The following is a 14,659-nucleotide window of genomic DNA, read 5'->3' as shown; positions in this document are numbered from 1 at the left end:
AGCAGGGAAGGAGAGACAATGATTCTTGAGTAAATGGGTCGTATTTAAACATCCCAAGATGCTCTCTGCTTAACACACTCACACAGAGGGAGGCACGGGTTAGTATCATTTTATGCGCTCAGGCGTTAACACAGAGCAGCTGTGTGTCTTCCACCGCCTGAGGACACAGACACTGACCTACCACACACACATACAGGTTTTGCTTCGTAATCTAGGGCGGGCACATGTTTCACTAGATTAGTGTTAAAACTGACACCTCAAAATAAATCAAATGCCTCCTTCAACTCTAACATGAGAGTTATGAATCAGCTGTTTTAGGAGCCATTCAGAAAAAGGGCGAAAGTAAACGCATAAAGAAGTGAAGCAACGACAGGAGTATTAAATCAGGTGTGTGTGTGTGTGTGTGTGTGTGTGTGTGTGTGTGTGTGTGTGTGTGTGTGTGTGTGTGTGTGTGTGTGTGTGTGTGTGTGTGTGTGTGTGTGTGTGTGTGTGTGTGTGTGTGTGTGTGTGTGTGTGTGTGTGTGTGTGTGTGTGTGTGTGTGTGTGTGTGTGTGGTGATGAAGTGGGACACGATGCTTTCTGTGTCTGTCTGCTGACCGAACAATGTGTGGCTAACTGGAGCGTAAGACTACCAGCACACTGTCTGCAGAACTCTCTCTAAAGAAACTGATCTGAGACCTGCAGGCTATAAGAGGAAATCAGAGAAAATCCTGAGGTGTCTTTGTTGTCAAACTTTATTATCTGTGAAGAGTATCTCAGGAACAAAGAATAATACATCAATACTTGAAGACATTAATATAACTTGACACTTTCTTTTGTATGATATGTGTCTACTTGTTTTATTGTATTGTATGTAAGAAACAGTAGTAAAAAGTAACTAAAAACAGTACGATTTGAAGTACTTTAATTTACTAAAAAGCATCTATTACCACCATACAATTCAATTTAAAACCTGCTCATTTAAAGTAAACACAGAATCTCTCATTTTCACTAAGTTTAATAATCGTTTTCCATGCAGTGAATTCCTCACTTTCTTTGTTGTCAGCTCTCTTTATTTGTTCTACTCCTTTAATGGTCCTCTATCTTTTCTTTCTGCAGAAGTTTTATAAGGAGAAGTTCAACCGAGACAAGGGGAAGTCGAGCTACACCAACATGGCGACGCTGCCGGAGGTGGAGCACGCCATGGAGGTGAACAGGAACCAGAGCGAGGTGAATACATGCTGTAGTTTCCTTCCAGTAGGCCTGGGTAAAGAACATCAAACCTTAATGTGGTCTCAGTGTCTCTCTGAGTATCCTCTGCTGTTCTCAGGTCAGCTACAGGAAAGGTAGAGAGGAGATGCATCACTACAGCTCAGAGGCCGACAGACCTGACATCATCAACGCCTCCAACGCTTCGAAGCTGGCCAGCGACGTGAGTGTGTGTGCGTGCGCCAGGGAGAGTGTGAACATTTCATTTCCATGACAACCGTCTCGTTCACCAGCTGTTCTCAAAGAGGAACCGCAATAAATAATAGAAAACGTTCTGCTGTTAACACTGAATTGTTCTTATGTAAGAGTGTGTGTGTGTGTGTGTGTGTGTGTGTGTGTGTGTGTGTGTGTGTGTGTGTGTGTGTGTGTGTGTGTGTGTGTGTGTGTGTGTGTGTGTGTGTGTGTGTGTGTGTGTGTGTGTGTGTGTGTGTGTGTGTGTGTGTGTGTGTGTGTGTGTGTGTGTGTGTGTGTGTGTGTGTGTGTGTGTGTGTGTGTGTGTGTGTGTGTGTCAAACATCCTACACAAGAGCAAGTATAGCTTAAATGTTTCAAGATAGCAGCATGTGTTCTGTATCTATTCTGTTTCTCTTTTTAATTATTTGTGAGTTTATGTTATATGTGAGTGTTTGTGTGTGTGTGTCCTTAAAAGGAATACTACACTCAAGAAAATGATCGTTTGTGTGCCTTTGCTTTCTACATGTTTGTCGTTTGTCTGCACATCCATATAGTGTCGGTTATTTTGTGTTTGGGTATACCCGTTTTGTTGGGGTATTTTAACAATTTGTGAGAGTGTGTGTCCATAAATGCATGTCTTTCTGCATTTATTATGAAACATCTGTGTACGTGTTGGTGTGTGTTCCAACAATTTAAATGTTGTAATCTTTATATAAATAGTTGTGTATTTGTATTTCTCTTCATCCATATATACTCTCATCGTGTGTGTGTGTCTGTGTGTGTGTGTGTGTGTGTGTGTGTGTGTGTGTGTGTGTGTGTGTGTGTGTGTGTGTGTGTGTGTGTGTGTGTGTGTGTGTGTGTGTGTGTGTGTGTGTGTGTGTGTGTGTGTGTGTGTGTGTGTGTGTGTGTGTGTGTGTGTGTGTGTGTGTGTGTGTGTGTGTGTGTGTGTGTGTGTGTGTGTGTGTGTGTGTGTGTGTGTGTGTGTGTGTGTGTGTGTATATGTTATTTCTATAGGTAGCCTATAAGAGTAAGCAGCATGTTTACAGTGACGGCTTTCTTCTGGCGCGGACTGACATCCAGCATGCCAGGGAGGTGTCAAAACTGGCCAGCCAGGTAACACACACCCACACACACAGCCTACCCAGCATGCATTGTTCAGATTACCAGATGATAGTTAACCTCTATGTGTTTTCCCTGCAGGTGAAGTATAAGGAGAACTTTGACAAAGATTTAAAGGGCCAGCGTCCGTGTTACAACCCTCTGGACTGTCTCTCCTTCAAACACACACAAGCCGCTTCTGCCCTGGCCAGCCAGGTGAGGAAATTAAACACGCACAATAATCTCTGAAACTTCAATGATACTTACAGGTTCTGTTCCGCAGAATAATATCCACATATTAACACCATTTAATGTTTTTTGGAACTTAAAAGCTAACAATAGGCCATGGGCAAACTACAGCACAGTCACATAATTCACATTTAACTTTTAGTCTGTTCATTTGACAAACAAATCAAGGGCAGGATTTTCTGTGGAGAAGCAGCAACACTTTATTAACCAAAAATGTAATTGTTATCTTATTTAATCATCCAAGTGTGTGTCCCAAAAGACATGCTTGTATTGTGTTTGAAAAGATCTCACCAATCTCCATGTTTAAATCATCAAGAAAACATGATTTTAAGAGGAACAAACTGTGTCTATTAGTGTGTGTTTGCAGGAGTGTGTGTCTGTTAAATTAAGTCTGTTGTGTCGATGTAACCATGGCTACCTTTATAAGGCAAATGGAGAGGGATTGTAGGATGAGAGCTGGACTGGTTTAAGAGGTTACACACGCACACACACACAGATACACACCCACGCATTTATACACACACAAAGAACAGCATCAGACACATGCAAAGGCATATAAATATGACGAAGCAGTCACACACACAGTTTTATTCTGCTTGTTGCCCACACAGCCTCAAGAGCTTTCCCTCTCCACAGCGTTATGTAACATCTTGTTGTGTTGAACGCTGCCTGGTGTTCACGCTGAGCTGCTTTCAGAAAAAGAGGCATCAAGATGCACAGGCAGCTTTCTGAATGCAGGTTTCTTTGGGAAATAATTTTGCCAAAGTCTGGAAGGTTTTGGCACTAAATCCGCAAGAAAGGCCAAAGTGTTTTTTGACGCTGTGTAACCTGGAGGATGGGTTTATGTTTGCAACCTCCGGAGCTACTCTTAAGAGAATCTTATTTTTAGCAAAATCATAACTGTTCAAAATATATAACCAGAAAACATATTAACTCACACCTTGCGATAATGTCTGGAGATGTTCTCACCAAAATCTGCTCCCCTTTACTCCCCTGTTGCAAATGAAGCCTCTGATGACAGAAACTATTTAGACTCGATCTGACAATGAAGTATACATCGTATCATATCATCTTTCTGATCTGTATAGTGTTGTGTCCTGCAGGTGAAATATAAGATGAACCAGAAGCAGAAGCCAGAAGCTTCCTCAGACCTGCCCAACCTGCTGAACCTGGAGCACGTCCTGCACGCCAGCAAGCTGCAGAGCAACGTACGACACACTCTGCCACTAACGCACCTTAGTGTTTATTATGAATTGTATTTGCATTGTGATTTGCATTTATAGTTTATTAGGTTATTATCTTTCAACCAATTCCTTTTAATTTGTTTATGTATTGCTTCTGTAATTACCAGGAATAGGTACACATCTTTCCTCTGTTCTGGTGTTTCAGGAGCAGGATAAAGTGTGTTTCTTTTATTGGGAGGACTCCTATAAATAATAGAAAGTTATTTTAAAGATGTTTCCCCAGAAGCCACTTCACAAATATATGATAACAATTATTTATAGTTGACCTGTTGGAGAATGTTTTAAAGAAATTATTAAATATTTTACAATTTGTAAGGATTCTAAGAGGCTTGAATAGGTGAAGGCATCCAGTATTTGTTCTTGTTTTAAGGATTTTGGAGGCTTTCAAGTGGAAAGTATTTGATTTGTTTTAAAGATTTAAGAGGCTTGCAAATGTATTTGTATGTGTGTCAGGTGGAGTATAAGAAGAAGTATGAGCAGTCCAAGGGTCAGTTCCACACGGCAGCGGACACGGCAGAGCAGATTCACCACCGAGAGAACGCCACGCTGCACAGCCAGGTCACTGCTCACTCCTCTTCATCTTCTTCTTCTTCATCTTCTTCTTCTTCTGTTCATCAGTAATTAATTATCAGTGTGTGGCGTTTCAGGTGAAGTACAGAGAGGAGTATGAGAGGAACAAAGGTCGCTCTCAGATGGAGTTTGCCGACACAGAGCACTACAAAGTGTCTAAAGAAGCTCAGAAGATGCAAAGCGAGGTGACACTCTCTTCTTCCACTCTGCTCTCTGAAGTGCTGACATTTGAGAATTTAGTAGATGATTAAACGTGTAATAACAGAATCATTATTATTTGTTGGGGGTCTCGCTCAGAGGGAGTATCGGAAAGATCACGATGAGCAAATGAAGGGGAGAGCCTCGATGGACGTAGACCAGACCCCTGGATACATCACAGCCTGCCGCGCCAGCAGCCTGATGAACCAGGTAACACACACACACACACACACACACACACACACACACACACACACACACACACACACACACACACACACACACACACACACACACACACACACACACACACACACTATCCAGTACTTTTTGCTGTTTTAACGATTTTGAATGCTTGAAAAGGTGAAGATAATCAGTATTTCACCTCGTATAAAAAATGTATTACTTTTTAGGATTTTAGAGGCTAGGAAAGTTGGAAATATTCCGTATTTTACTTGTTTAAAGGATTTTTAGGGGCCTGAATAAGTGAAAGTATGGGACTTTGTGTTGATGTGTGTGTTCTTGGTGTGTGTGCAGAAGGAGTACCGCAAGGATATGGAGCGGGACATCGTGGGGAAAGGCATGGAGCTGAGCGCTGATGTCCTCGACATGCAACGAGCCAAGAGAGCCTCAGAGATCCAGAGCCAGGTGTGTGTGAGCTTTTTGAACAATGAAAGCTGTATGAAGTTGTCATACTGTACGTAAGAGGACAACAGCTGTGATGACAACACTTGAGCTAAGTGTGTGTGTTTGTGTGTGTGTCTGTGTTTCAGAGCTCCTATAAGCAGAAGGAGACAGGAAGCTCCTTCGGGACGGTGACAGACACTCCTGAGCTGCTCCACGCCTCCTACCTCAAAGACATGTACAGCCAGGTGTGTCTCTCTGTCTGTCTGTGTATGTTAATTATATTGTACGAAATAGTCATATATTTCATGGTGTAGAAATATAAGGTAGCAGAAAATACTCAATTAAAGTACCTATAAATTGTTCTTATGCAGCACTTAACCCACCTGTAAATAGATTTGATCAAAACTTTATTTATAAATCACCTTTTGACCAAATCAATTGCTCTTCAAGTGTTTTATAATCTAAAAGTAGGATGTTAAAAATAGAAATGTTTGTCTATTGTCGTCACAGACAGTTGACAAACACGATGAGATAAAGTGTGTTTCTGTCTCTCCTGCAGAAGAAGTATAAAGACGAAGCGGAGCGTCTGAAGGGTCGTTACAGTCTGACCGCAGAGACCCCCGAGATGGAGAGAGTCAGAAACAACCAGAGGCACATCAGCTCTGTGAGCACACACACTTCATTTATTACACACACACCTTTGTTATCTCCTGCATCGGGTTCATTTACTTACTCCTATCAAATCCTTCTAGCAATATTCTGTAATTAAAGATGTGGCTTTAGATTCAACTTCATTCTCAAACCTTTGGACTTTTCCACATATTGAATTAAAGATATTAGGCAAAGGTTTATTTGTATGTTTATCTTGAAAAAGAGAGACATGGGGTTCATTTACCTTTGTATGTAACTCAACACTTCCTGCATACAGTATTGTTTTATATCGAAAGCTTTCTGGGAATACAATCAAAAATGTTTGTGTAGGCTTTATGAAAAAGTGCTTCTCAGACCGTTATAAAAGGACAAGAGGTGGGACATGTGCTTTAATGTGTTTTCTGTTTATCTTTCATCCTCTGAACCTTTACAAGGGTTGAACATGTTCTGTTCCCCGTAATGCACCCTCACTGAGTGTTTCTCTATTCATATTTTATGTTTGATATGTTCTCTGTGTAGCTGCGGTACTGCTGGGACTCTCGTCTGATGCGAGGCCTCCTGTCTTCGGTCACAGAGACGCCGGAGATCGTCCTCGCCAGAGAGAACAGCAAGAGAATAAGTGACGTACGTATACATCACATTCAGTCATTGAGAATTTGAAAATCAGGGTCCAGGATATAAAGTGAGCATGCAGCTACTGATACTAATAAACAGCCCTCTGTTCCACATCTCAGACCTTCAAAAAGTGACATGCTGTGTGTGTCTGTGCTCAGGTGCAGTACAGAGAGGGGGTGGGGAGCGGCACCTCCGTCAGCGACACTCCTGAGATGGAGAGGGTCCGACGCAACCAGGAGAACATCAGCTCAGTGAGGAAACACACACACACACACACACACACACACACACACACACACACACACACACACACACACACACACACACACACACACACACACACACACACACACACACACACGACACACACACACACACACACACAAACCCAGAGGCGCGGGAAGGTATTTTGAGTGGGGGTGCTGAGGTGCTGGACTCCAGTGAACACTATTATGGGCACTATAGAGCACTCACAAAGAAACTCCCCACACGCAAACACACAGTACACCCGCGACTGTTACAATGAAGGCTTGATAATCAGCTCACGGCATATAGGCAGGGGTAAAGTGCTATTTTTTACGAGTGGGGAGCGGACCTCACCTCCTCTAGGGGGGTCCGGGGGGATGCTCCCCCGGGAAGATTTTTTTTAAATATTGAAGTTAAAAGCATCAATCTGGTGCACTTTGAGAGCAACATTAAGAGATCTATGGATACATCTCTCAACACCCAGATGAAACACAACTGTAAGCAGATGTTCTTTTTCTTTATGGATATTTTACAAATCACTCCCCTTTCAAACTGTATTCTTGTTTTACTGCCATATAGTATTTCATAACTGTTTTTCCTTTATTCTATAACTATAATGATCATATGAAGGTGTGCCGCGGAAATAATCTTTTGAATAATTTTCGACCAAACCGTTTGAGACCCACTGAGATAACTTAGACTAAAGTTAACTATCTAAACACTCAGAGAGTCCTTTAGCTCACCTGAGCCCCTCAGTCTGAGAGGAGAGCTCTCTTCCAGCTTGTTGTGGAACAAACAGCTCCGTATGTCCGTTAGTGCAGCTAGCTAACCAGATGCTAACAACACGGTCCCTGCTGCTGGCACCGGTCCCTTTCTCTCTCCCCCTCTCTCACACACACTAAATGCGCTATTTCCGCACACACAGAGCTGCGAGCTTGAATGACACAAGCACACTTTTATTTCCATGCAACTCTATGATTGGTCTGGTGTCTTGCCTCTGTTGCATTCACTGAACACGGGAAATTACAGTCCTGCCGTCCTTTCTAGTGTCTTGATGAGGTTCACGTAAAGCACGGTTAATGTATTATATTATTGAGGTAGAATTGTCCGGGGCTACAGAAAAACATTCGGGGCAGGCCAAAATATTATTTTACCAACAATGTGGAATTTATTGGCTCCATATTACACAGATTATGCACAGCGGGAGCAGCAATAACCGTCAAATAATAATTCAGACAGGGGAGCTCCGCACCCCCTGCCTGCCGCTAGGGGGTGCTGCAGCGCCCTCAGCACCCCCCTTCCCGCGCCCATGCACAAACCGATCATTTATAAAGAGCAGCATACTAATCAGAGAGAGGTGTGTGCGCGGGTGTGCGTGGACTGAATTAATACACAGCAGAGTGAGCAATAACTGTGTGTGTGTGTGTGTGTGTGTGTGTGTGTGTGTGTGTGTGTGTGTGTGTGTGTGTGTGTGTGTGTGTGTGTGTGTGTGTGTGTGTGTGTGTGTGTGTGTGTGTGTGTGTGTGTGTGTGTGTGTGTGTGTGTGTGTGTGTGTGTGTGTGTGTGTGTGTGTGTGTGTGTGTGTGTGTGTGTGTGCGCATTTTGCAATGTCATTAGCAGCTGTTATCTGACTGTGCAGAACAATCATACATTCAGAGGGCAGGATACTAACACACACACACACACACACACACACACAAAATATCCTGTAGTCTAATTCTGCATAATACATATATATATATAAATACATAACATAAATATCATTGTTTTTCTGGGTCTCCAGGTGAAGTACAGGCAGAGTGCAGTGAAGGCCTGCAGCGTCGGAGTGACTCCTGAACTGGAGAGAGTCAAACAGAACCAGGAGAACATCAGCTCGGCAAGACACACTCACACACACGCACACGCACACACACACACACACGCACGCACACACACACACACACACACACACACACACACACACAAGCACACGCACACCCGCACACACACACACACACACACACACACACACACACACACACACACACACACACACACACACACAGACAAACACACACACACACACACACACATGCACACCACAACACACACTTTATTCAAACTAAAATAAAACTCATATCCTATAATCTGCAGGTGAAGTACCAGCGGGGGCTACAAGAGCTGAAGGGGCGGAGCTGCAGCGAGCTCGACACACCTGAGTACCGCCGAGTCAGGAAGTCACAGGACACCATCTCCATGGTAGCGGCTGCGTTGCCGAGGCTCCCCCTTGAGATGTGGGCGGAGATAACAAGAGTGACATGGCACAGGAGGCTGGACTGAGGCACCGATACTAAAACAGTGCACTGTGTGTGTGTGTGTGTGTGTGTGTGTGTGTGTGTGTGTGTGTGTGTGTGTGTGTGTGTGTGTGTGTGTGTGTGTGTGTGTGTGTGTGTGTGTGTGTGTGTGTGTGTGTGTGTGTGTGTGTGTGTGTGTGTGTGTGTGTGTGTGTGTGTGTGTGTGTGTGTGTGTGTGTGTGTGTGTGTGTGTGTGTGTGTGTGTGTGTGTGTGTGTGTGTGTGCGTGCTCACTTAAGCTCCAAGAAGACAGGGGTTACGGACCTGTACGTATGTTTGTTTTTAAGAGTTTGTTTTAAGTTTGTAATTAAGAATTATGGCAGACCATTTAATTGAAATGTTGACGAAATGGCAATATGGACAAGTGCAATATCCAAAAACTCCAGATTTAAAAAAAAGTTTCTGGAATGGTTGTTTCCATTTTCTTAAGGTCTGAGTTGAGAAACAGTGAACTCATCCTTCAGAAGTGTGAAAGACTGTGGGTATGGACTTATGCATGAGCGTGTGTTCATAATAAAATATTTTTAAAACACTGCTGTGTGTGTTGTATTTGCTCACTGACCAAATGCCCCCTGACCTGTGTGTGTGTGTGTGTCTAATATCTAACATTAATAACTGTATTAACTCTTTATATTTCTAATTTCCATGTCACTCACTAGTGTGTTTTGGGGTATTCCCTCCGACAGGCGAAGTACCACGAGGAATTTGAGCGTGCGCGGGGCCGAGGCTGCACGCCGGGATTGGACGAGCCCAGCATGGAGCGCTACCAGAGAGCCAATCAGATGATAGGAGAGGCGGCGTACGGCAAAGGGATGCACCCCCAGGGCATGGAGACGGACAGACGGCCGGGGGGCATCATCGTAGGTCAGTGACCCCGACTCTGATCCAACCCCCACCATTTTTTTGTAACCTATATTTGTTGAAATAATAGGCATCTTCAGCAACATCTCTGTCAATCAAACTTTTCTTTTTGCTTCTCTCCAGGTTACAGGATGTGTCGATCATAAGACATTTTTTAACCTTTAACAGTTTTCAGGCAAGGTTATCAGATCCAGACTTGATAATCATCTTCTTTCTTAACAGCTCAAATAACAGTTTTTAGGTGAAGTGCATGCTTGCTCCAGGGGGACAGATCTCTGCACAGGAAACCATTGCATTATATATATGTGTCCCCATGTCGTATAATCGCAGTGAGTCTGCTCTCATGAGCTTTCCCTCCCCTCTAAGACCTGAAGGTGTGGAGGACAGACCCCGGCTCCATCTTTGACTTCGACCCTCTGGAGGACAACATCCAGTCCAAGAGCCTCCGCAGGATGTCTGGTACTCACATGACTCCCCTCCAAAAAAATACATAATAACAGTGATTGGCGGCTGGAGAAAAACTCACTTTTAGCGCTTTTATTTGCAACCACAAAGGCATGAAACAGATCCTCTGCCACTTGTTTTAATTAACATTATTGTAACAACTCTGACAACCCTGACCCATGAAAGACCAACACCTGCATCTAATATTTATTTAAGAGAGTGTGTGATTTAAAGTCAGGTGAAACTCTGCTTTGATTTGTCCTGCCGTCACAAATATTCATTTAAAACACCAAGTTTGGATTAATCCACTGCTGGAAACAGTCCCCAACAAATGTACTATTTCTTCCTGTTTGTTTGATAACAGGGAGCATGGAGGAGATGTTCTCCTATTTTGGAAAAGAATGATAAAAATGTTTATATAAAAAACTAAAAAATGACAAGCTTTATCCTTTAAAGTCATGAGCAACTATCTATGTTAAGAAATCATCCACATTTTGTCCTTGTCTCTAATTTTCATTTCTGTCTCCCCTCCTCTTTATTTCCTGTCTGTCCTCATTGTTTTCCTGTGCTGCCCCCTGCTGGTGTGTTTCTGTCAGAGCGGGCTGACCTGAGCAGGCAGCAGTCGGTCAGCTCGGTGACCTCTGACCTCTGGGACCGCAGCAGCACCAGCACTCCTGGTATCTTCCCTAATGTCCTCTTTCTCACTCAGACTCACACACAGCAGGGTGGAGGCGCAGACAGAGACCCTCGCATGTGTTTCACCGCTGTTTGAAGTCTCTAATCCCCCCCAAAAACGGACTAATTCACTGTTTTCTTACAGGTGTTGTTTTTTAAATCACAAACAATCACTTCAACTTCTTATTCTTTTATTTTGTTTTCCCAATATTTGTATTACATTTCACATCATTTAACTTTATTTTATTTTATTCTAGAATGGACCAACTGTCACGAACCCAACTTCCCTTATAAAGTTTTCTTATTCTAACCATTTGAAGCATTTTGTTCCCACGTTGTTTGATTTCTAATCCAGGAATGTAAAACGGACTAATTCACCTCCTTCTAACAGGTTGTGTTGTTTGAATCACATACTTTCCCTAAAATTCTCAGTGTGCACAGAAGAGGAGGCTCTCGGTTTTATCAGACGGATGCATGAGAAGGCAAACTGACTTACTCTCTCTCTCCATCTGTGTGTGTGTGTGTGTGTGTGTGTGTGTGTGTGTGTGTGTGTGTGTGTGTGTGTGTGTGTGTGTGTGTGTGTGTGTGTGTGTGTGTGTGTGTGTGTGTGTGTGTGTGTGTGTGTGTGTGTGTGTGTGTGTGTGTGTGTGTGTGTGTGTGTGTGTGTGTGTGTGTGTGTGTGTGTGTGTGTGTGTGTGTGTGTGTGTGTGTAGCTCCAGTCCTTCCTGGAGCTTACCATCAGCAGCAGCAGCACCACCTGCAGCAGCAACAGCAGCAGCAACAGCAGCAGCAGCAGTTTCACGGCTACATGCATCAGACCAGCATGTCCTCCGTCAGATCCGTCACCTCCCCCCCGCAGTCAGCCACAATGGTACGTTCCATTTCAGGTAGCCCTCTGCAGGAATGTTGAGTAGACAACGATATACATTTTTGGGGATTTAATGACGACATTGCATTCTTTTTGAATGGGGCATTTTCTTATTTTAGTTTTGATTTGTGATTTAATTTGAGCTGTCTCTTCTTCTCCTGCAGCGTGTCTACCGGGCGCTTTACGACTACGCGGCTCAGGACCATGACGAGGTTTCCTTCAGGGACGGAGACATGATCGTGAACGCTCAGCACATCGACGAGGGCTGGATGTACGGCACTGTGCAGCGCACTGGCAAGTCTGGCATGCTGCCTGCCAACTACGTGGAGTTCTGCTCCTAAAAAACATGGAGAACAACTAAACCCCCCCCTCACTGCGGTAACATCAGCAGTCTGTGATGTTCTCTCGTTGCAGAGGCTGTGTTTAAACTACAAAGTTACATCACATACAGACGTTTAAGTGGATTTTAAAAGCTGGAATTATTTGCAGTTAATATCAAGCTTAAGCAATCATACATGAGGAAATCAATTGCAGACAACTAATTAGGAAGTATTTTCAACGTTTTTAGTCAGTTTCTACATCCATAAGAGCAGGAAATAGACCAGAATGCAATGCAGCAACAAGTAGTGGTGAATTTTAATAAAGTGCATTTACTCTACTGTTGGGTATTTTCATTTTATGCTACTTATACTTTTGCTCCTCTACACTTTAGATGCCAACATTGTGCTTTTTACTCCCCTACATGTATCTGACAGCTTTAGTTACTTTACATAATCAGATTACTAGCTAATACAAAACGTATGTATGAAACTTAAACAGTTAATATCGCAGAACATCACAGACTTCTGGTCTCCCCTGGAAATGTTCCTGTGAAGGAGGGAAAGGAAAATGATGGACAAAGAGAGAAAGTGCAACTTCATGGTCATGTGTACTAGAAATACAAACGCCTGTGCTTTGGCATATAAAGAGAGAAGAAGAAAATATTTAAATCTATCAGTCAACAGTCGATGTCAAATATTACAACTAGCGAAGGACGTAAGAGCGGATCGATGCATGAGGAAAGAAAATATGAAGGATTGGAAGCATCTATAACTTTTCTAATGACTTGAAACAAACTATATCAGACTTTTGACTCAGATTTAAGGATTCCAGAGAAATTAAGATGAGAGTAGTACACACAGGAAGGAAGCAGGGAGCAAACAGGGGATACTAACATTCACATAAGTTACCAACTGTCTATTGAGCAGTCCCCCCAAAAAGCACTATCCTCCTCTTTTAAAAATAAAAAATACATAAACAATATGTATTGAATTAAAGAATGAAGGATTTAGAGCCAGACATTAAGTCATAAAGTATTTAGAAACTGAGTAACACATCGATTCGTTTGTTTTAATTGGGTTTTATACAATAAACATATATTACTTTTATACACCAGATTTCTATTTTAAGGATGCCTGCGAAATGAAGAGAAAGAGTCAAAGTAAAGATAAAAAGAAACAAATTAAGATGGGACATTTATTTTTAAGAGATCAGTGTGAGAATAGGGGGGAAAGAGGTATTCAGAAAGGCGAAATAGAAAGTGACATTCTTTTTTTTGGGAATGATGCAACCAAAGGAAGGAGGGATGATTGGAGGTCGACGTTAGAAAATAGGTTTGGATTAGGTTTAGATTTCTCAAGTTTAATCTTTAATTATTTATCCTGATTTTGAATTCTTGTTCAGGTGTAGTGTTTTAGTTTTTGAGTTATTTTGACTGATATAATCAGAAGGCACAGCTTCAACACTAACCTCTGTGTTTGTACTGGACTCAACTAACACACTGTGTCTATATTTTAGTTTTTTTAAATTATAAATACAAGTTTTCAAGTGTTAATTTAACACACAGTAACAGTTTACGTGGACTTTAATCTGAACAGACGATGTGTGTTCGTCTTGAGATTTCTGTATTAGACTATTTTGATACACGGTCTCTGTTTATGTTTTGGAAAGATATATATTCTATTTTACCTGTTTGTATCCAGTATGTCGTGTTTTTAGGGTTTGTTGTGTGGATTGCATCCTGGAATAAAACGTCACGCTGCCATTGTTTATCATTCTAGCTGGAGAGTATTTTTTACATTATTTCATAAAAACTAAATGCAATAGTTTATTATTTACTGAGTATTCATATGATTTTTGGAAGAGGCATTTTGTTAAATTCAACAATGTAATTTTTTTTTTGATTTAGTCTATGTCATCACAAGTTATACTACGTTTATTTACATATTATTTGAAAATATATATCATTCAATATCAGTTGTGTTTTTTTTGCCATAATGATAATTGCAGTGTGTTTCATGTGGTAGAAATAAAAATGTGTCAAAAGAAGTGTGGTTATTTATTCAGAATCATACTGTTAATCAGAAGGTATACATTTATTAATATATTGCATATTAAACCTCATATACATTCATATATATATTCAGATTTTAACGCTTGAATTTATTGGAGAAATTGAATCAATTAATTCATTATTAAGATTTAAGATTCAAGCCAGAAAAAGAATAACAATGAAATTCAT

At 41.9% G+C, this 14,659-nt stretch overlaps 2 protein-coding genes and 2 long non-coding RNA genes across 9 annotated transcripts in view; 2 read left to right on the top strand and 2 right to left on the bottom strand.

Moving 5' to 3' along the window:
• The window catches only part of LOC307025996 (uncharacterized protein), a 42,521-nt gene extending 32,447 nt beyond the window's left edge, over positions 1–10,074 (top strand). For all 6 annotated transcript variants that reach the window (XM_079661042.1, XM_079661040.1, XM_079661044.1 and 3 more), the window contains 15 exons: positions 1,099–1,209; positions 1,310–1,411; positions 2,436–2,534; positions 2,622–2,735; positions 3,872–3,976; positions 4,466–4,570; positions 4,660–4,767; positions 4,880–4,990; positions 5,318–5,428; positions 5,554–5,652; positions 5,967–6,071; positions 6,578–6,682; positions 6,832–6,924; positions 8,703–8,795; positions 9,053–10,074. In XM_079661042.1, coding sequence (XP_079517168.1) covers positions 1,099–1,209; positions 1,310–1,411; positions 2,436–2,534; positions 2,622–2,735; positions 3,872–3,976; positions 4,466–4,570; positions 4,660–4,767; positions 4,880–4,990; positions 5,318–5,428; positions 5,554–5,652; positions 5,967–6,071; positions 6,578–6,682; positions 6,832–6,924; positions 8,703–8,795; positions 9,053–9,238 — 1,647 coding nt within the window. In that variant the 3' untranslated portion in view covers positions 9,239–10,074. The remainder of the gene's footprint in view (positions 1–1,098; positions 1,210–1,309; positions 1,412–2,435; positions 2,535–2,621; positions 2,736–3,871; positions 3,977–4,465; positions 4,571–4,659; positions 4,768–4,879; positions 4,991–5,317; positions 5,429–5,553; positions 5,653–5,966; positions 6,072–6,577; positions 6,683–6,831; positions 6,925–8,702; positions 8,796–9,052) is intronic.
• Positions 1–14,659, bottom strand: part of LOC307026289 — a 340,364-nt gene that overhangs the window by 143,242 nt on the left and 182,463 nt on the right. The gene's annotated exons all lie outside the window — the stretch shown is intronic.
• LOC307025997 (LIM zinc-binding domain-containing Nebulette-like) lies at positions 9,981–14,466 on the top strand. The gene is made up of 3 exons (XM_079661045.1): positions 9,981–10,115; positions 11,945–12,102; positions 12,264–14,466. Exons 1-3 carry the CDS (start codon positions 10,007–10,009, stop codon positions 12,438–12,440), a joined length of 444 nt encoding a protein of 147 aa, XP_079517171.1. The 5' UTR covers positions 9,981–10,006; the 3' UTR covers positions 12,441–14,466.
• Positions 10,362–11,938, bottom strand: LOC307025998. The gene is made up of 2 exons (XR_013804315.1): positions 11,459–11,938; positions 10,362–11,413 (listed from the first exon to the last, which is right to left on the bottom strand). It is a non-coding gene; the product is annotated as an uncharacterized lncRNA (long non-coding RNA).

Source organism: Notothenia rossii (assembly GCF_949606895.1).
Source record: "Notothenia rossii genome assembly, chromosome: 12".
In the NCBI taxonomy this organism is placed as follows: Eukaryota; Metazoa; Chordata; class Actinopteri; order Perciformes; family Nototheniidae; genus Notothenia; species Notothenia rossii.
Note: the sequence above shows the minus strand (reverse complement) of the source record. Positions and strands in the feature narration are given on the sequence as shown.